This window comes from Panthera leo, chromosome C1 (genome assembly GCF_018350215.1).
Source record: "Panthera leo isolate Ple1 chromosome C1, P.leo_Ple1_pat1.1, whole genome shotgun sequence".
Classification (NCBI taxonomy): Eukaryota; Metazoa; Chordata; class Mammalia; order Carnivora; family Felidae; genus Panthera; species Panthera leo.
This window is the reverse complement of record NC_056686.1, coordinates 165954248-165976559: the sequence shown is the minus strand read 5'-3', so window position 1 is coordinate 165976559 and position 22312 is coordinate 165954248. Positions and strand designations below refer to the sequence as shown.

Sequence of the window (22312 nt, the reverse complement as noted above, 5' to 3'; positions counted from 1 at the left end):
TAACATTCAGGAGTGGGGTGGAGTCACCTCAGACATGCATTTAATGTACATGTGGCTTTAGAATCTAACTCCTGTGAAGAGAAGACCACTTCTTCTGACCATATCACTGCCCAAGGATATGAGAGTAGCAGCTGTTCACAGCGGCCACAAGAGGAAAGGCCCAGTGGGATGAATGACAGGCAGCAGGTGGCCACGCTCTTCCCAGTGACTTTTCAAAGATGTGTCTGATCGAGATGTAATCACGAGCAAATATTTTCCGAGTACTTAACTACCATCATGCCCTAACTTTCATATTTTTTTCTTTAATTATTAAAACAATAACAAACATGATATGTATTAAGGTTATACTGGCTTAATACTAAAACAGAGTGGAGTTAAACTTGTAGAGAAGAAAAAGCACTTTGGAATTCTCTATCCTTTCCCCCATTCCCACTAGGAATTTTGGGAATTATCTTAAGGGAAGAAAGAAGTGAATACCCTGACATCTACATATATATGTTTTCTCTTTATTTCTTCCTTTAGCTCAGTGGCTCTCAATGCTAAATGTGAATATGTATTACAGTAGCACTGGTTCACATATACTAAACTTTAAGCATGATTTAGGGCAATTCATGATAATTTTGACTACACTGGATTTTTGTTTTAGGCACTGACTTTAAAACTTTTTTTCTTTCTTTCTTTCTTTCTTTCTTTCTTTCTTTCTTTCTTTCTTTCTGAGAGAGACAGAACGTGAGAAGGGGGAGGGGCAGAGAGAGAGGGAGACACAGAATCTGAAACAGGCTCCAGGCTCTGAGCTGTCAGCACAGAGCCTGACGCAGGGCTCGAACTCACAAACCGTGAGATCATGACCTGAGCCAAAGAGCCACCCAGGCACCCCCTGACTTTAAAACTTTTAAAACTTTAGAACCTTTGAGTAACATGAGACTCCACTTCACTTAAAATAAGTAATAAAAATTTTAAATATAAAACAAAATTCCAGAAACAGTGTTTACTGCAAGCGGCATTTCAATGTGTTATGGAAAGATTGAGAAAGTAATTCAAATAATCTTTTCTAACATCAGCATCTTGACACATTTGGCTCTGTTGTCCACTATAGAATAAAAGGGGGAGTTCAGATAAGGAGAGTCTTCAGGTTCAAAGTTTCTTTAATAAAGCTATCTTTCTTTTACAGTTCTATATGGCATAAGAGAAATCACTTAACTTTTTTCTGTATCTTTTCATACCTATATTTACAAAAAGTAGGTTTTAAAATCTCTTTTAAAACCACCTAAGATGAACAGCCTTCTTGGAAATGCCCCTCCTGTCTTAAGCCTCCCCTGAATCTTTGCTACATGACTCCATGGGCCAGGGTTTAAGAGCAGGGGCCTCAGGGAGACAAATTGAGTACAAAGACCAAATCTGCCACTTAATAGAAACATCACTTTGTGCAGCTCATTTAATCTCTCTGGGACTCAGTTTCTTCAGTCACACAATGGAGATCATTTCTCACTTCCATCTAGGGCTATTAAGGACAATGTGTCTGAAACTCAGCAGACATTCAAAAATATTTGTTGGCTGAATGAAACACATAGTATAAAAGGAGCAGAAGTCGGTTCTCATTAAACTGTAGTTATTATTATTACTTTCCTATCATCTAAATAATAGGAATGATTTTGTTTTAAACATTTTAAGTGATCAGAAAGAACAGATTCAGGAGACATGAAGAAATTGATGAGAGTATAGACTATCAAGATATAAGTAATGCAACAGTATTTGAGATATTTCATTTGTAAATTCGAATTTTATCCAGTTCCAGTTCTGGCATTAAAACTCACTCCCTTAGATGGCAGCCAGGTGTAAGTGCTTGCGTGCTTTTACACAGCTCCATGGTGGTAGCCTCTGCATTTATTTGGCTTAAACTGTGTGCCTTCAGCATTAACTCAACCTTGCTCCTCTGGTCTCTCTTCAGGTCTCAGTGGTTACCAGACTCATGAGGCCATCTGCTTTCATTTCTTATGAGTCTTCTTTGGAGCCTTCCTACTCCACCTGGTGGGCTCCTATCAAGCTCACTGGCTTCCAACTGACAGTCCAGGAAGGCTAGATTTCAAGGCCCCTGCTGACTGTGGCACTATCAGGGTTCCTGGGATAAGAGTGTTCTCCAGACTGATATGGAGCATCCCATAAGGTTGCTTCTTCTAGTAGTGCCAAAGGGCAACATGCCAAGAGCCCCATGCCATTCAGCTTTTCTTCAGCTTACCTAATTCATCTCCTGCTCTCCAAGCCCAAGGTCAGAGACAGGTTATCAGGACACGTATGGAGACCATTGCACTCTACTCTCTCTTTCCGTTTTCCTCATGTTACCATGGTCCTCTTTTACTACCTTCGTATCGTATACTCCTCCCCCTTAATGCCAACTAAACCTTAATGGACAAAAGGAAAGCTCCTCTCTACTCTATGGTAACTCCAGAAACTTAATCCCCCATGGCTGGTTGTTGATCTGCTAATAAAAGAAGAAAATATAGGAATTTAAAAAGCTTCTCTTAAGACAATATCTTGATTTGCAAGGTGATGTTTTTTTTTTTTCTGCATAATCCTATTTTGCATGTCAGAAGCTAAATATTATTTTGGTATTAATCTTTGCACAGCTTCAGAACCAAATTATAATCTCGTTTGTAGACAGATGGATGTCCTGGATGAAGTAGGTGGAAGGTCTTACACTGGGAAAAACAAGGGATAAAAACATACTGGTCATTTCTTGAATATTGCCCTATAATGTTTCAGGTTCAAAGTTAAATTTACTGGGAAATTGCCTTTTAAGAACATAAGGGATGTTCAGGTTGTGAAAGTCTGCATAACGTTTTTAAAATATCTCATCCATTATTGGTATACATTACAGAATGTGCAAAAAATAAACCTGGCTCTCTGAATTCTGTACAGTTATAACTGTGTTGTATAGATACATTCTCAATGTAAACTATTGTGGTAACTTTATGGTGTTGATATTTATCTATGCCGAGCTAAGCTGTGATCAGTTTCCCTAAATGGAGCCTTAGAACTACACAGCTGTTTTCTCAGACCAAGATTGTTGTTTTTGGTTATGATCAAACAAATAAATTGAATAGGCTGGTTTAATCTCTAGTATTTCATGTACACATTGATGTAGATTTTAAACTAGAAAAGCAGAAAATGAAAGTATGTTTTCGTTGGCAGGCATTTGATGTACTTGGAAGAGTTGAAGCTTACCTTAAGCTCCTTAAATCAGAGGGTTTAAGTCTGCCTGTCTTGGCAGCAAGGCATGAGGAATTACACAGAGAAATTACAGACTGCACAGCTGATGCTTTGCAAGAGGGACAAGCCTTAATCAGCCAAGTAGACTCCTGTAGGTAAGTCTATTTCTTCCTCCGTGTAACAAGCTTTTCCACGGTTTCCACAACCTGTTAAAAAATAAGTTACACAATTTTTTTTTTTTCTGCTTCTGATGTTTTGCTGCATTATGACATGGCTTAACAGGATCTATTGAATTTTGGTCAACAGTGATTCTGAACATAGCAATACTCATCCACAAGTGAGACCATATTCTGAGACTGAGGACCCAAAGATGCTAATGCTTTTTTTCTATGAGTTTCTGAGGTGGGGAGAAAGAATGGACAAGGGAAAAAACAGAGCTTAATTCTCAATGCTTTTGCTAGCCTAGCACCTCTGTGGGGTCTTTTCTCATTTTTAATTCTTGAAAGTTGAGTCTACCCTGTCCCTTTTTTCCTTTCTGGAAAAAAAAACCCAAAAAACAAAAAACACAAGAGTACCAGAATCCCCTTTCACTTATGACCTTCGTGGCTCACCAAGCAAAATCCCAAATAAAAGGTGACATTATTAATAATAACAATAGCTCACTTTTTGAAAACCTGAGAGCCCATCATGTGCCAGGCACTGTGCCAAGAAGTTTAGGAACATTGTGGCATTAATCCTCACAGCAGCTCTACAAGACACACAGAGAAGTCCCCCCTTTACCCATGGGGGAGTACGTCCCCTCAGTGGGTGCCTGAAACCACAGATAGTGCCCAACCCTATATATATTATGTTTTTTCCAATACATACATACCTATGATAAAAGTTAATTTATAAATTAGGCATAGTAAGGGATTAACAATGATCACTAATAATAAAATAGAACAATTGTAACAATGTACTATAATAAAAGTTATATGAATGCGATTCCTCACTCTTTCTCAAAATATCTTATTGTACTGTATTCACCCTTCTTGTTGTGATGATGTGAGATGATAAATGCCTACAAGGTGAGATGAAATGAGGTGAATTACATAGGCATTGTGACATAGTATTCAGGCTGCTATTAACCTTCTGATGATATGTCAGAAGGAGGATTGTGTTCTGGACCATGGTTGACTATGGGTAACTAAAACTACAGAACAAATCTGCAGATAAGGAAGGGACCTTGCACTATTAATGGTCTCCTTTTTATGAGTAACTGAGACACAGAGAGGTTAAATAACTTGCAGAAGGTCACACAGGCAGTTAATGACAGAGTCAGAATTTGAATCCAAGAGCATGGGCCCTAGACTCCACATTTTTAAAAAAATTTACATCCAAGTTAGTTAGCATATAGTACAACAGTGATTTCGGGAGTAGATGCCTTAATGCCCCTTACCCATTTAACCCATCTCCCCTCCCACAACCCCTCCAGTAACCCTCTGTTTGTTCTCCATATTTAAGAGTCTCTTGTGTTTTGTCCCCCTCCCTGTTTTTATATTATTTTTGCTTCCCTTCTCTTGTGTTCATCTGTTCTGTGTCTTAAAGTCCTCATATGAGTGAAGTCATATGATATTTGTCTTTCTCTGACTAATTTCACTTAACATAATACCCTCTAGTTCCATCCACGTAGTTGCAAATGGCAAGATTTCATTCTTTTTGATTGCCAAGTAATACTCCATTGTATATATATACCACATCCTCTTTATTCATTCATCCATTGATGGGCATTTGGGCTCTTTGCATACTTTGGCTATTGTCTGTAGTTATGCTATAAACATTGGGGTGCATGTGCCCCTTTGAACCAGCACCCCTGTATCCCTAGACTCCACATTCCTAACCAGTGTGCTAGGGCAGGTTGTTTTTATGAATGCCTTTGGTGAGTGTATCAGTGTGAGTTTAGATCTGGGAGGAAATGAGGAGAGATAAGGACTTTGAGAAACAGAAAGAGGATGCTGTGGGAACGTATGAGAAAGAATAGGGATTGGAAGACAAAGGGAGATGCTGGGGCAGATGATGGAACACGTATCACTCAGGAAGAAATAAAGGCAGGGCTTACATTTTGACAGAGCGAGACAAAAAGATTTTTGCAAATGAGATAAACCCAGTTGTTTATCTTTCGTATCCACAATCTTCCTAAAAAACAGACATTAAAATTGAAGAATAATTAAATAAGTCAGAAGTGGTAAAATTACCTTATTTCTATTTAAATCTTCATTCTGCTCTATTTTAGATGTGTTTAAAAGTGTTGATTTGGTGAGTTTGGGTTTAGGGAATTTTCTTTTCAGAAGACAGTCTGAATCTGGATGGAGGTATTTAGTCAGAGCTTGTGATGGTTACTATGGGACCATGCAAAGCCAAGATCAGAAATAATCCAAGATCTTCCAACAGGAGCCAAACAGCTGAGGCTACCAGAAAGGCAGATGGTTCTCCCCTTTTAAAAACTAACAACTGTAGCTACTAAGTTTCTTTACTTTAACTCCAACCCATACATCTGGTAATGGTGTGTCTGCTCTGTTTCAGGAGCCCCAGCACCCCCATGTCTGGCCCCAAATTGTGGGCACAAGAGCTCCTTTCTCTTCTCTACTGTTTAAAGGTCCAGTCTCCCAGAATGTATATGCGTCTTGGACCATGCAAAAGATATTCTATGGGGTGCCTGGACTCAGGGTACCAGGGTACATGTTGGATGCTGATCTGAGTCATGTGATGATAGGATTAAGTATTGAGTTCTCTAGTTAGAACTGGGGAATGGTCCCATTTCAGTTTCACAAATGAGTCTCAAAGCACAGACACTGTTTTCTCTGTTTAGGCTACTCTTTACTTGCGGTACTGCCTTGGCCAGTTTCCTTTCATGCATGGGTAGATCAGGAGGCAGCTAAACACCCTTCCCTAGATCTTTGGAGGTCTGTATCTGGTACACTGCCCCAGAAATTCTAGGTGCTTTGGCCTCCCAAAGTGTGAGCTTTGTTTCCTCAACTCAGCAAGACCCCTGGGCTGTCTTTGGGTTCTACCTCCCTGAGCTTTGGTCTGGAAATTGCCTCTCAGGCAGTAAGCTGATGTAATCATAGGCATATCTTACTCATTTCCCTTCTCTCGGGGATCATTGTCCTGTGCTACCTGTTGTTAAATGTCTGAGAACTCTTGTTTCATATAGTTTGCCTATTCTAGTCGTTTAAGGGGGGAGGGTAACTCTAGTCCCTGCTGCTGGCCAGAAACTGAAGTTCCCTTTTAGTTTTGATGCTTAGCTCCTAGAGTTAGAAAGCTGGTCACAATTTAGTACTCTTAAACTTTATCCCGTTTGCTCTAATTAGTAATGTTTTATCTTCAATACATAAATATAAAAGGGAAAGTGCTTGTATTTTATACTGTATTCTGTTTTCAGGGTTTTAGTGATACTTTTGGCCATGCACTTTGTCATGGTGGACATGTTTATTTATTTAGTTAGTCTCATTCTTTCTGCCTTCTTTGTTTTTTCCACTCTTAATTCATATATATATATATATATATATATATATATATATATATATTGTTTTTTTGAAGGTGAAGGTGAATAGTTCTTTTCTTCAAGCTTCAGACTGAGTCTTAATATAAGAAGCAATAGCTAGGGACCATTTCAAGAAACTTGAATTTAAATGGTTAGGTAACTGGGTTTTAAAAAAAAATATTAGCAGTATGGTTTCTGTCTAAATCCTAGACAGATGAGCTTTCATAGTAGTTCCAAAGTTTCCTTGGTTCCTAAGATTTCACAATAGTTTACAAATCCATCCTATTTTCCACTTTGCAGGAGGAACTGAAGCTAAAGTGAAATTGTTACTTGGCAAAGGACATTTTTGATTCAGAAGGTAGATGTAGAATAGAAATCCATTAAAAACTGAATTGAAATGCATTAGAGTCTTGGTAGCAAACTAAACCCCACATAGCTACTGACCTCAGTCCTGTGCATGACATTTGAGACTTGCTTCCTTTCCTCATCTAATGATTCATCTGTTCAACGATGTGGGTCACCAATCATAGGAAAGAAGAGAACCTAAAAATAAGATTTCAAGTTGCAGCCACTTGAAAGTGAAGGTGGAGTTTAGAAAACTGGCCGTGAAAATAAACATACTACAAATTTCAACAGAGGAAAGTACATGTCACTGGACATCACAGTGGGCTTCCTAGACTTCTGAATGCCAGCACACTGCTAGGACATAAAACACTAAGGTCCCCACTATCACACATTTAAAAACTCAGATGGGTAAGAAACTTTAGGATCAAGGGGATTTTGCTTTATGCATTCTTAGGGTCAAAATGATGTCATGACTTTTATTTATTTATTTTTTAAATTAATGTTTTTATTTATTTTTGAGACAGAGAGAGAGAGAGAGAGAGAGAGTCTGAGTGGGGGAGGGGGAGAGAGAGGGAGACACAGAATCCAAAGCAAACTCCAGGCTCCAAGCTGTTAGCACAGAGCCCGATGTGGGAATCAAATTCACAAACCCTGAAATCATGACCTGAACCAAACCGACTGAGCCACCCAGGCACCCCGTGATGCCATGACTTTTAAACTTAACTTCTCTGAACCTGTTCTCTCATCTGTAAATTGGAGATGTACACTTCTTAGAGGATTTGTTTTTGTTTTTTGTTTTAATCAAATGAAACAGCACTACTCTTAGCAATTGGTTTACCTTTTTTTAACCTTCTCTACGAAGAGTTTTAAGAGAAAATACTAAGAGTCACATGGTTGTTGCAAACAATTCCAATAGAGTCAGCTGTACCAAATCATACTCATTTTCATGAACTGGGGAAGGTTATATTTGAAATAGGTCATATACACATTTATCTTAAGGTAATAAAAGACAAAATTTAGTGTTGGGGCAGGCAGATAGGAATTTCAGAGACCCTTAGATCTAATTTTTTTTCCTGTTAGTCAATAAAATATGACTTCAGAAGTTCACATTTCTCAGAGATGATGCTTCCCAGTAAATTTGAGACCTTTGTCATTATTTTCTTGTAACTATTACTTTATGAGGAACAGATCCACACTGTTTTTCTATACTGAAATCAAAACCCTTTGAAGTTGGAGCAGCCTCACAAAATAAATAATGGTTGTTTACATGTTTCCTTACCTTTCTATTTTCTCCCTGTATTTGGATGATAACTCTGAATCATTGCTAAATAATTTATTATCTTTTCAGAGTTTAATATCTGTCATATAACCTAAATATACTTTAATTTTAAAGACATTTTAGCAAATTCATTTTCACTTAGTTATGATACAAGTTACTGCATCTGATAATGGTCACACTTAGACTTAAAGGAAGTTGAAGCTTGGCTACAGGAAGGAAGCCTGGCTTCCAGCACCTCTCACCTCTTCCTAAGCTTTGCTTGACACAATCTTTGAGCGGGCAAGTCTAAAGATAGACCAAAGGAGGCCTGCTACCAAGTAGAATTCTGCATTGATTAAGCCATAGAAAGCTGTGGTGATTGGAAATACTGGGTTGGAGACCTGATATGAAGGTGAAGTTTTCTATAATTGGACAAAAACAAGGAATCTCTTTTTTCTCTGTGTAGCTACCAATTCAAAGCTAAAAACCATATAAGGCCATCTTGTGCAATATCCATTTGCCTTTTCATGTTTACTAAAATTAACTTAAAATTAACTAAAATTAACTTAAACTTGCTTCCATATTGACTCCATTTCTATCTTTGCATAAAAGACTGTATCTACCAGTTTTCATTCTACCTTGTTACAGTGAATTTAAGCTTTAAACCTCATTCTGACTGAATAGGTTGCTGTGGCATAACCGTAAGTGCTGTCTGTTTTGATCTAACACTCATTGCTTATTTAATGTTAATCTTCATATTTTTGTATTTTACAAAAAAATAAAAATAGGAGTTCATTGGGATTTTGCATTCTCTTTTCACAATTTTCATTATGTTGGCTACCACTACCTCTCTTGGTTCATGTTATGAATGGTGATGAATTTTAGACCAGACATGGTTCATTCATTTATTCATTTATTTATTCCAAAAATATTATTGAGCATCTTTTATAAATCAGGTGCTCCCATGCATCTAATGTAGTAGGTGGAATGTCTTCCCTCATGCTGTTTATATTCTAGTGGGAATAAATAGCCAACCAATAGCTAAATCAAAAAATGAGATGTTCTTATACACCAATGAGTACTCTGAAAAAAATGTAAAAGTGAAATGGGATAGAGAGTCACTGTGGGCAGGGGACCATGGTAGACACTGTAGTCAGGGACAGAATCTTCAAGAAGAAGGAGCTACCATGCAAATAGCTGGGAGATGAATGGACCTAGCAGAGCAACACAGAGATGTAACAGAAGGGTGTGTAGAGTGTGACTGGAAGAGATGGAGACAGTAGAGAAGGGCATGAAATAGCATCAGAGTAGGTAGGAGTCAGACTGTATTCAAACGCTCATTGGCAACAATGGCAAGCATTTGTGTGCTTTATATAAATTAAAAGTTTTAGTCCCTAAAACCACCATGTGATATAGGTACTGTTATTATCATGGTCTCTATTTTGCAAAGGAGGAAGCTAGGGCACAGAGAGATTCAATAACTTTCCCTATTATCAGTCACATGGTAGTAAGAGGTAAAGTGAGTACTAGAATGCAGGTCTGAACCACTATGTCAGTTTGCTAGCTCTGTCTATTCCTTTCATTGAACTTTAATCAATAACAAAAAGCCTGATCACGTGGATTCTTTTTTTATTCTAGCATGCTTAAAATGTGACAATGTACTCCACCTATCTGCTAGCTTCAACTCAAGTCTGCCCTTCCCTACAAAGTTTTTTCTTTCAGTTTATTTAAAAAGTTGTTCAGTGTACATATAGGCATCACATTGACATGCCAGCACCAAGCTTCAAGGGTAGTCAAAGATATATAAACCTGGCCCTGAATCTCAAGAATGTTACTAGAGGCTAGTCAGGGAATAACACATCCAGGGAGTGTGCATGAGGCATGAGGAAACCATGGGGACAGTGGGTGTTGGGGCCACCTCTTCAGAGAAGGGAGACACAATTCCTAGCTTCTAGGATCAGGATAGGTCACGGGAAGGACTTGAGAAGGCCACTGTTGAATTTGATAATCTGACATGGATGAAGGCTCTGCATCTAGCCAGGATGAACAGAATCAGTATCTACCATACAATACTTTTTGAATTCCTTTATATTAGTCAGCTCTACCTCCTGGCTTCACTTTTCATTCTGTGGTGTTCTGAATCATTCTTTAGTTGTTGGATTTGTAACAGTGTTGTCTCCCCTCCTAGCTCATGACATCATTTTCAGGTCAGCCTTCAAGGTCAATCATGTAGGAAACCTTTTTTATGTTCCTTATCTTAGTATTTACAAACTAGGTGGCTTGATTTGAAATGTTATGGTGCTGGTATGATATTAAAAGAAAGATTTTATCATAGTAAAAATATTTTAAAATATCCTAAGTGGAAAACAAACAAAAACAATCCCCACCCTCCAACAAAACAAAACAAAACAAAGAAACAAAAACAGAAGTTTCCTTTTCCTGGTAGAGTTATCTATGGTTGTATTTACTGGAATTCTACCAAACATTTAAGGACTTAAAATAACTTAAAAGAAAACAAAAACAAGTTTGATAATGCATTTAGATGGTAAATGTCAGATACTGAAATTTAGGATATTACAAAGTTGAGTTCTTAAGGTAATTGTTAACTCAGCCACTTTCCAAATATTTTCAAGTGTATATTAAATTGTACCTTTTAGGGGTTGAGTAAATGTTGTAACTGTAAGCTGGGTCTGGTAACATTGTCAATGCTTTTATAATTCTGAAACTGTTAGTACGGAAGACATCCTAAGTTCACACTTTCCCTTGCATCTGGAAGTAATTAGATTAGGTTCTTGTCAAATATCTAGAAGTCATTCATTACAGTATGAATTTGTTCATGTATGCTGTTGATGGTGTGATGTGGAAGTAGCAAGAATGCCAGAGGAAGAAGGCCTGGGGTTATGGAGTCCACAGAGAAACTCCGACTAAAGAGGCAGAAATATGTGTGATGGATGACTGAAAAGAAGTCCTCTCATATTAGAGAGAGAGAAAAACAACAACAACACAGGAAAGAGTAAGGGAGAAAAGTGAGTGGGCCTATTTATGAATAAAATGCCCATCATGGTGCTGTTTAGAATAGTGCAAACCTGAAAAACAACCTAAATATTTCCAGAAAATCAGGAAATGTTCAAATAGTTTGAGGGCAGGCACATCATGGAATATTCTGAGCCAATATAGAAAGTGTGTTTTTGAGGATTATTTGAAGACAGAGAGTATCCTTACCATATAATGTTAAGTGGGCGAAGCAGGTGTGTAGAGAGCACCATTCTAACTTTGCAGGGAGAAAAGGGCTGCAAAGAGAAACACTTTTTTAGAAAGAAACACATTAAAATGTAATTTCATATTTTCCAAATTATCTTAAATGAGAATATTGGTCTCTTTAGTTCTTGCCGTGCCCTTTTTATCTGAGGATTTGTGTCATCAATTATGGAAAATTTTCAGCAATTATCTCTTTAAATATTGATTTGTTGTTATTCCCTCTTTTCTCTTCTTTAACTCTTGGCAGAGAATGCTGGGGCCTCTGGGTCTGTCTTCCAGGACTCTGACCTATCCTCTTTGCATCTTACTCTCATTGACTCCCTCACATTGATCTCTTTTGTTGATTTTTTTCTCCAGTTTTCATAACCATATTGATTTTATTTCTGGGATTTCTAACTCATTTTTTATATCTACTTTTGTTTTAGTTCTGACTGTTTTTGTTTCAGAGTTTCTTATTCTTTTATTATGGGTGTTGGTTTTTTCTTTGTCTTGCTAATGATCTCAGTTATGTTGAAGTCATCTTCAGATTGCGCTACTTGCTTTGTTTCAGATTGAGTACACTTCTTTCTTGATTGTTGAATGTCTTTTCTTAAGATTTATACTCCTCATGTGTCTTGAAATTTTAGATTGTACTCTCACCTGGAGGAGAAGGGTTATTTTCCCTGCTTTCTTCTCTCCTCTCTGCTCTTCCCTCCTTACCAGCTTTGAAGTAACTTCCACCTGCATTCAGTGTCTCCAGTCTAGCCTGTGCTGTTTGATCAGGGCCACCTGCAGAGATGCTGTGGTTTCTAGAGATGCAGCAGAAGGTGGGGTGGGCTTCCTGAGTCTCCTGATGTGTCTGATTCTTGGCCTCAGTACCAGTTGGCTATAGCGTTTTTCAACCTTCTTTTGCAAGGAGAAAGAACACCATCCCTTTTGATTTCAGGTAGAATCCTAGCTATGGTGCCCTTCACACAGGACATATTTTGCTGTGTCCTCCTAGGACTGGAGCTTGTGGCTATCTCTGCAAGCATCTGGACCAGAACCCAGGAGACCTGTACTTTAAGCCTCACTTATCTACATTTTGGTGGTGAGGGATTGGTAGTGTATATAACTTGAGTCAGAAAAAAAATTTGTAAAGACATACATTTCACTTCTACAGTATGAATAGCACTTTTTTCAAAGTAGGGATAAAAACCAGAGAGTAGGCATTATTTCCTCCAAAATAAAGATCATAAGCATGAAAGGGCACTGTTTGGGTCCCTGTCAAAAGAAGCAGCAAGCTATGGATAAGGAAAATATTTTTTCCCCATTTTCAGAGTATAATTTGTTCATAGACAAAAAGAAAAACTATGATCAGCTGATTCCTTCGGATGAGAGAGTAAGCTGTCAAGTACTTACCATCTGGTTCAGCTCCTAATCCAGATGGGCTGCCAATAGTAATTTATGAAAGGTTTGAAAGCAACTTGCTGTCCTCCAGAAAGAACCATGAGAACACATTAACATTGGGAATTGCTCCCTTCCCCCAGCCCCAATTTGCGACAGATGCAGAGATGGGGCAACTGCTTCCGAACAACAAATAGAACTGTCTATTTTTGAGTCAGGAGTCAATATGTCTCTGCTCTTTAGAAAAAAAAAGTCAGTCATGTTCCTTCCCCCCTTCCCTCTCTTCTACTGACTCAGTGAATAAGGGAGTAATGCAGCCATGATGGAGTTTCTGACAAATGTCTGCAGAAGCCCTCACAGTCTGTCATTTCTGAGTATCTGTGATGTTTGGAAAAGTCAAAGTCAACATCGGGAATAATCTGGTGTACCTCATGTTCATGCTACAGACAGGCACCATCTAATCCATTCTTAATAGAGGAAGCCCAAAGATCAATCATTAGATACAAAGCAAATTATAGAGCCACAGGTTGTTAGACCCAGAAGTCCACGGTTGGCCCCTATCCACCCAGTCAAGCAGCACCTAAGTAGTGTGGCTTCAGAATCAGAATGAAATGACAGGGCACTTTGTCCAAGTTTCTGTTATCTGCCCTCAGTTCTTGCCCTGTCATTTAGTTAATATTACTTTCAAGTAATAAGACTCATTCCTGAGTGACTGATGGAATTCTAGTAATTTATTTTCAGTTCACGTAAGAATTGCTGGCAGAGAGTGAGGTCATATTTTTCCTTTGATCAAACCATCTGCTTTTCAGGCTCTGAGGAAATTGCCAATATGCATGCTATACATGTTTTAAAATGTTCTGGAATGTTCAAAAGAAAAGTCTGGAATCAGTGTTTAAAATTTCTAACTGAGACTGATGGAATCAGAGCTGGTTGTAACCCACACATTAGGCTTTCAGCAAGAAAGAATGGAGAGGGAGTGGTTACTAGGGTTGGAGTTCTGACAGATATATGCCCATTGGGAATCCAGGAAAGGGAAGAGATTAATGCTTGATCAGACAAATTATCTAGCTGACATAGGGAAAGGAAAACCAGAGCTGGCTAGGGTAATTCAGAACTCCTCATACTGAGGAAGGGGTCCATGCCACAAGTAAAAGTGGAGTGCACACTGGACAGGCAATAACAGCAGACCTAGGAGATTCAGTGGGCCCCTCTAAGGCTTTAAATAGGGAAGATGTATCAGTCAACCTAATGATAAATGCTAAACGTCAAAGAAGAATTTAGTCAGTCTTTGGATAGCCCAAAACTACTGTAAATGAGCAAAGAGCAAAGTCATCATTGTTTGAAACCTAGTGGGGACTAGTGACATTTTATACAGTAACTATCTGTGCATATGTTTTTCTTAGTCTGTCTTCTCTTCCCTTAAATTTTGATTAAAGTGTATTTTATTTCATTTGGAAATATACATTGATCTATTAACAAGGCTCTGTGCTTAGCACTGCAGGAGATATTTGTTATATGAGTGAAAAGAATGTTGTCTTTTCCCTTAAAGAATTTATAGTGTAATAGATATATACAGTAAGACACACATTACCACAAAATGAGACCTAATCTGGATCATTGAAAAACCGAAAATGAATGGTCCTTCCAAAGACAAAGAGAGATTGTATTTTCTTGGTTATGATTCATCTAAATTAAAACTGTAAGTTGCTAAAGAGCAATATTTTTACAAAAGGAACGCTTAACCTGGTTTTGTTTCCTCATTTCTGTCCTCTGTGCTAGAGGTCCCTTTAAAACGTGAACTTGGACAAGTGCCCCTCTAGTGATCACTTCGCAAACTACAAGCAGACATTGCATTAGAGAAGTCTGCCAATTTCAAAAGAACATGCCATGCCAGTCAGGCTAATCCTGTTTCCCTTAACAGTCAACTCCAGAGAAAGTGAAATTTTAGAGGACGAATACCCTCCCACCCTCTGTCATGTGTCAAGACTCTGAGGTCATGTGTGGACTCTGAGGTCAGATAAAAGGCTCAAACCCCAGCTCTGCCACTTAATAATGGTGATCTGGAGAAGTTACTGAGCCTTCCCGTTTCTCAGTTTGCTCATCTGCAAAGTGGAGATATCAATTATACCCAGATCATAAGGTATGAAAATTAGAAAAGAGACTACTTCAAACATTAAAAATGCTGCCTTGTCACAAACATTAAAAATGCTGCCTTCAAACATTAAAAAAGTGCTCAGTTACACATTTACTTTCACAAACTGTTCTCTGTACCTTCTTTCCACATTGCTGCTGGTTTCTCACTTGTCTTTTTTATTTATCTTTCTCATTCCAGATTTGCATATTCTACAGAGAATATGCAACTTATATAGGACAACTTATATTGGAACTTATATAGGACAACTGGGCTTTTAAGTGCTTTTTTAGTATAGAATGTCCCAAAGTCTAAAGTCAAACTATAGTTGGTATTACCAGTATGCTGCTTTTATTTACAAAATTTGTGGACTTTAAGTATCACTAGAATTATTTCTGTGAAACTCTCCTGATTTCTTGATTATACTCTTCACCATCCCTGAGTTGTTAAAATGCAACACTAATTGTTTTAAGTGTAACATCTGTGGAATATTATGTGTGAGGAATAAGATTTCTCACAGTGGTTTCATTTTCTTCCCCCAATTAAACTTCTCTGGGGCTTCAGTGGAACCCCCAGGACATACATGAATCCCACGCACATCTGACAAGATTCTCAAGCTGCCCGATGAACCCTCACCCCTTTGGCAGCTTTATTGTCATTCCTGTGAAGTTACTTTACCTCTCAGTCATTTGGGATCTTGCCCTCATTTCATTACTAATTAAATTTGTTTTTACAGAGTCATAAATTAATTATTTGAGGTAAAAATTACTGAAATCTATACCTTGCTCCAAGATCTTTTTTAACTCTGGGTAATTAAATTTAAGAGGTATCGTGTTCATCTTTGTTAGTATTTGAAGGAAATGACTGACACAAAGTTAAAGACTTCAAAATGTCTTACATAGTAGGAGAGACTCTGTCTTAGGGGTAGGTTGAAAATTAAGAGGTGCTCACTCCATCAGCAGTGTTTGTTCATTGTCTTGCATTGCTGGTAGGCCTAAATTGGACGTGGTTAGGAAACTAGAGCAAATGGGATCCAACTCTAAGGTCATGTATTGTTTTAAGGGCATGTGCATTTAATGAGATCTCGTGTCACTTTTCTCTTTCTCCTGAAACCAGTACACAGGTGAAAAATGACAATATGAGGCTTAGTCTCTTTTTTATGAACAAGTACACTAGATTCCTAATTGTTGGTGATAACTTGGTTTTCATTTAATGAATACAGCCTTGAGCATTTGTAATCATTGAGAACAAGGAACTTTGTGTTACATAAATATTTTACCCTATTGGATTAATAAATGGCTTGTTAATTGGTTGATCCACATTTCTATTCGAAGAGCATCTTTAGATAAATGAAGCTTTTAAATAATACCCCCAGGAAAACTCTTGGCAAACATACTGTGTTTTTTGCCATAGGGTTCTCAAAATATTTTAGAGAAATATTAAAAAGTAAACCTTTAGAAAATACTAGACCTGGTTGCAAAAACCCATAACTCATCTTTTCCCTCAGGACCAACTGATTTAAACAAAGAACATAATTTGGTTTTACTTAACTTCTGTTATCCTAAAGCCTGAAGCTTGATAACTTTTATCAACTCATCCCTATCTTGAAAGAGCAGATCCACTTTCAAATGTTCCTTGCTCATGGGGCTTCTGTATCAAGGTGGAGTGAACTAACAGCTGACTGGTTCCATTCAGCTCTCAGATAACCGGAGTCCATGAGATGATGGGATGCATTCAGAGACGAGTGGACCATCTGACCAAACAGTGTTCAGCGCACAAGGAATTTGCTCTTAAGAAACAGCAATTAACTGCCTCAGTGGAGGGCCACCTGAAGAAGGTAGTTTCTTAAACGTGTCCTCCTTTAGCTACTAATTAGATGCAACTCCTTACCTGCTGTTACTAGATGGTATGGCAACCGCAGCATGGGGTGCATGGCGGGCAGATAGTGGTGGGTCTTCTTTGGCTTCTCTTAGGTTCCTCATTGGGTTTTATAATTGAACAACATAGAGTTGTACTTCACTATTGCTCATCAACCATTCCTGTCCCAGGTTGCTAAAACTTGACATGTAATCCTACCTGCCATGCTAGCCCTGAACACAGGTACACAAAGGCAGTTTTTGCCTTATGCAGAACTGAAATGTGTGCATGTTGAGATTGTGTGTCCTTGTTTTACATGGTTCGGTGTTGGAACACCATATTGGAACATGGTTCAGTTCCAATATGCACAAATTTCAGGTAACATGGTATTGTACAACACAAGGACAGCAGATAAATACCAAAAATGATGTCTCAGAGATTTCCAGAACAAATTGTTGTTATCATACTTTATTGAACTAGACCAGTACAAAGGACATGGCCATTCTGAATAAAAACATAGATGTGAAAATCCTCTTCTCAGAGTGGAGGCAATGGCTTAGTACAGGAAAACTTTATTTCCTGTTTTCAAAGAGGAAGAAAACCAGGCAACTACTATTTGACTAAATTAAAAAATTACTTATCTGTAGCTGGGACATACAGCAAAACTAGTAATATCTCAATGACATTAATGTTAATGAACCTTGTTACCCACACTGGGTCTCAGATTTTCAATGATGTCTTCATCCGATACAGTGGACTCCTGTGCCTGACTCAAACAAGTAGAATTAGTAGGCCTCACAGGAGAGGGAATTAATTAACTGTGTCTCTGTCTAAATTGCCTTCCCACCTGTTATTGATCAAGCAACTTGGGAATTTGAGCCTTGTTCTGATGCCTGGGTCCAGGGAGATTCCAAATATGGCAGCAGCTGTGGTGCCACATTCTCTAGAGCTTGAGACTCAAGCTAATTTGGTGGTGGTGGGCAACACAGTAGGAACTCAGACAACTGTTGCTCTTTGTCTTTCTGCCAATTCAGAGCCAATTTGACAATGGAAAGCATGGACTCTGGTTAGAACCAGGAGATGAAGAACGCAACTTGGATGGAATAGAATCCTTTAAAGCCTGCTTTTTCATTGATTCATGTGTACTGGAAATCAAGTCATAGTCCCCCACGTTCATCAGTTAAATGGCCTAAGCATGTCCCTGTATTTTACTGTCACATATACAGGGTTTGGTGCTATCCCAGTGTCCCTAAATATAGCGACCCATAGGTTACCCAGGCCTTGGACCTTTACTTCAAGATGTGCCTATAAACTGGGCCCCATTCAACTTACAGTAGATGATTGTGAGTTAATTAATCAGATAAATTCATCTCTGCTGATGTGTTAGCAAGCACATTATCCTTTCTAGGAAATATAGATAATAAATTCTTAGAAGATATGGATGATTATTTATATCTCATTGCTGTTAATAAAATACATGTCTGTTAATAAATGTATGTCTATATGCCCTCTGTTGGTGGGTCAATAGTATTATGTCATATGAAGAGCAACATTATTAATTTAAACACAAAATTCTAAAATATTTAAAACTGTTTTTAGATGAAAATTGGTATACCCACTTAAAATACAATGGGAATATGGGGTAGAATTTATGTTTTCTATACATATGCAAACATGTATGCAAATATATATTACTAACACTGCAATATATTCTTTACTGGTAAAGGTGGAAACGTCAATTCAGAAAATCAGTCCAGTACTTTCCAATGCAATGGATGTCGGTTCCAGCCTTTCTGAATCAGGGAAGATTTTGAGTAAATATTTGGAACTAGATATTCAAGCTAAGGTAAATTAAATAGGAATTATTATTATGGTTATGATTTTATAAATATGATTTCTTTTCTTTATATTCAGTGGCTATAGAACTTAATGCTAGCTCTTTTCAGGGTTATAATTCTAAATATTGTGGCAAATAATGGCTTAAAACTTCTATTGTGTGCATCTAAATTACTTATACTTCAATGTGCATTTATTAGGGTGTTGAGCTCACTAAAACTTTGTAACCTGGTATTAAACACTCATTTGGCCCCTTTTCCTTGCCTGGGAGATGTTAGCAACTCCTTTTGGGAGGCCAGAGGAGGCAAGGGAGAGTGCTTCTCTAAGACTATTTGTGATTTTCTGCTAGAGTAAGTTACAAAAGAAAATTACCAGAAGCAACATGCATTAATGCAAGATTCCAGAAAGCAAATAAAAACACAATCTTGTTTGCAAACCCAATGTTCAGGGACAGAAAATACCCTCCTCTTCTTAACATCTTCTCTAGCTCCCCCTTACCCCTTTCACATGACACTTAGGTCAAATATTCTAGCTAGTGGCTCTCATCTGCCCTGAGTCCCAGTCTGCCCCAATGGGTGTTTAGGAAGGTGAGTCTAGCACCTCTCCTGGCTCACCCAAGTCAGTAGGCAATGGCCTCGTTACTCCATTGGTTCTAAGCCAAAGGACCTTCATCATGTTCGGGAAGTCACAGACAAGCCGATTTTTTTTTAATGGAGTTTTTTTTACTCATTATTTAAAATGTTTAAAATAAAACGTATCTCTGAATTCAATTTCATTGTTTTATTTTCAAAATTTTAGAAGGAACAAGGAAATTACGTGGGGAGAAACTCCCCTGCTTCCTCCTACCCAGAGTGCTATCTGGACGCAACACTTGGAAATGAAAATTAGCTTCATTCAATGCAGTACTTGGGAAGCATATTAAATACAAGCAGGGAAGCAATTCCTCCTTGCTGTAATGACAGTGAAGCTTTTTTCTTTGGTTTTTGCTTGATTCCTAGCTTAGTCTCATGTAAAATTTTACATGGTTCTTTCTGGGTCAATTGTATATGTAATGTCTACAATACCTGTTTATCCATTTTATCAGTGAGATTTTACTGCCAGAAATTGCACCCAAAACAAAACACAGAAGAGTAACCCTTTAGGCTGTTTAGATTTCATATGTAACATTTCCCCTATACTTGTTTAAAAACCCTTCTAGATCAAGACTTAAATAAGACTGCATAATTGACATGCCATTATTTTATAAATTAAAAAAGGAGTAAACAATTTCTATTAACTTGCCATCTCTTGTATAACAAAATTAGTTTAAGTATTTGCTAGAGCTATTGTTAAATTCATAAAGCCATTCTCGTGTATAATTATTATATAAATTATTTAAAACATATCTGCCATTTGGTTTTGTAACTTTTCATACTAACCTTTCTTCTATTTGTGACACAGAAAATAAATGCTCTAAATAAGAAGTGGAGCTGACAGAGTGAGAGAATGGTTTGAAATGGTTTTCATTTTAAGATGACTTTTTCTTTTTTTTTTTGTAATTTTGAAAGTTGTGCCTTTCTTTCATTGAGGAGAGCTGGTCTGAGTCCAATTAATAATTGTAATAGATGGTGTACAGCAGGTAATGAAATGTGAATGTTCATGATTCCCCTGTCAGCTTCTGACCCCCTGTGCTTGGCTTCCATAGGAGACAGCACAAGAATTAGAAGCAGCTACAAAACTTATGACAGAGAAAAATGAATTTGAACCTGACGAAGTGGCATTGCTTTCTTCTAAAGCTAAATGGCTAGAGGAAGAATTAAAAACACTTGGGCGAAGCATCAGCTCCAGGTCACAAGTCCTGCAAACTTATGTGGCATTTCTAAAGTCATCAGAGGAGGTACGGTGCCTATATGCTGACCTTCTTCAGCAAGGTGGCCTCTGCCCATCTTCCTGCTTTCTCTGGGGATGGAAGCCCTGGTGGGTGGGTCCATGTCCTCCAGTCCCATGCGTGTACTCACTTACAAGTTCTTTATTCAGCAAGGCACCATACAAGGACTCAAAGAGTAAGTTGTTATACTAAAAAATAATGCAAGTGTGTAGGTGTAGATATATTCACAAATAAGCAAAGTGGTTGTATCGGATCACTTTCTACTGTAGTCTACAAACATTTACAATATCCTAAACATAGAACAAAATTACTTAAAAATAAGTTGCCTTCTACCATGGATCTTTTTGAATACTTGAGCAATTAGTGTGATTCATTTAAAATACATATACAGAATCAGAAATTACGGGCGTTTGGGTCCACTCTCAGATCTGTCTTGTTTGATGCCTTTTAACGAGTTTTCTCTGAGAGCTTCCTCTGAGGCACTATTTTGATAGGGTTGTACCAGAGACTCTGTAAAATCCTGTCTAGTAGACCAACATTCCCTTTCTCAAAGGTCTCAGTCTCTGGAAGATGACATCAGTAATGGAAAAGTGCTAGGGTCCCACCTCATTTAACTCTAGTGGCAGTGCACACAGGTGCACACAGACCCTGCTGCTTTCAGGGAGGTGGGTACTGGCCTAGCAGGAGGTAGAGCCAACCGAAGTTAGGGAGCATGCTCGATTTCAATTTTCCCACTGACACCCTTCCCTCCTACGGCCACTGTCCTGTCTAAGCACATTTCCTCCATCAGTTCTCATTTTGCAATGTTCTCAATTCTCACCACTCTGGAGAAAGGCCATGCCCGGTCCCTGCAAATCTCAGGTAATACCTTTTTCACCTCTCTCCTCCTCCTTTTGTCATTTCTTAGCCCTGAACCCTCATGGTTTGGGGCAAAGGTATTACAATTGACAGGATTATCCAGTTGATGAACATATTTGCTTGAAACTTGAAATGGTAGAGAAAGTACAAAGAAGGGCTGTTTTCTGTGTCTTCATTGCCAAAATGCACCTGCTTGGCTTCTAGTTCAGCATCTATTTCCATGGCCACCCTGGCCTTCGTAACCAGGAGTCTCTCTAGGGCTGGAACCTTAGCTTTGTAAGAAACATGTTCTCAGAAGGACCTCATGCCCTTTCATCCTCCCTGCCTTCACCAAATCTGTTCTCCACCCTGGTGGAGCCTTCTGTCCTTCTCATCTTGGCAGTGCTCCTCAGTCTGTCACCCTCCTACCCCCTCAGGGTGGCCTTCTCTCCTCACCGGCTCCTGCTTACTCATTTCCAGCCTGCTCCCCATGCTGTCAACTCCCTGCCTTCTACCCTGACCTACACTGCCAATTCCCAATTCTAGATCAGTACAACACTCTATTTACTCAGCTTCCACTTCCAAGCTTTCAGACACTCCTGTGGAAAATCATACTGTTGTGCTGATTGGTACCATTACAATTTGTGGGTCTCTGCTTGGGTCCCCCATATGCTCCCTAGTTGGTGCCCATTCAGTAGCAATTCTCAAACATCTTACTCCAGTTTACATCCCTAAATCTCAGCCAATGCCTATTCCTCATATGTGACTGAAGAAAAACAAGACCATCGAGCCTAACGGTCTTGACCTCCTTGGACTTCCAAACCTATT

The 22312-nt window shown here is 38.4% G+C and overlaps 1 protein-coding gene and 1 long non-coding RNA gene across 3 annotated transcripts in view; one reads left to right on the top strand and one right to left on the bottom strand.

Annotated features, from left to right (window-relative positions):
* The window catches only part of CCDC141 (coiled-coil domain containing 141), a 228886-nt gene that overhangs the window by 150530 nt on the left and 56044 nt on the right, over positions 1-22312 (top strand). For both annotated transcript variants that reach the window (XM_042949270.1, XM_042949269.1), the window contains 4 exons: positions 3190-3362; positions 16783-16924; positions 18671-18790; positions 20465-20656. In XM_042949270.1, the coding sequence (XP_042805204.1) occupies positions 3190-3362; positions 16783-16924; positions 18671-18790; positions 20465-20656 (627 nt within the window). The remainder of the gene's footprint in view (positions 1-3189; positions 3363-16782; positions 16925-18670; positions 18791-20464; positions 20657-22312) is intronic.
* On the bottom strand, positions 1790-4239 carry LOC122226311. Its single transcript, XR_006205580.1, has 3 exons — positions 4200-4239; positions 3223-3413; positions 1790-2696 (listed from the first exon to the last, which is right to left on the bottom strand). It is a non-coding gene; the product is annotated as an uncharacterized LOC122226311 (long non-coding RNA).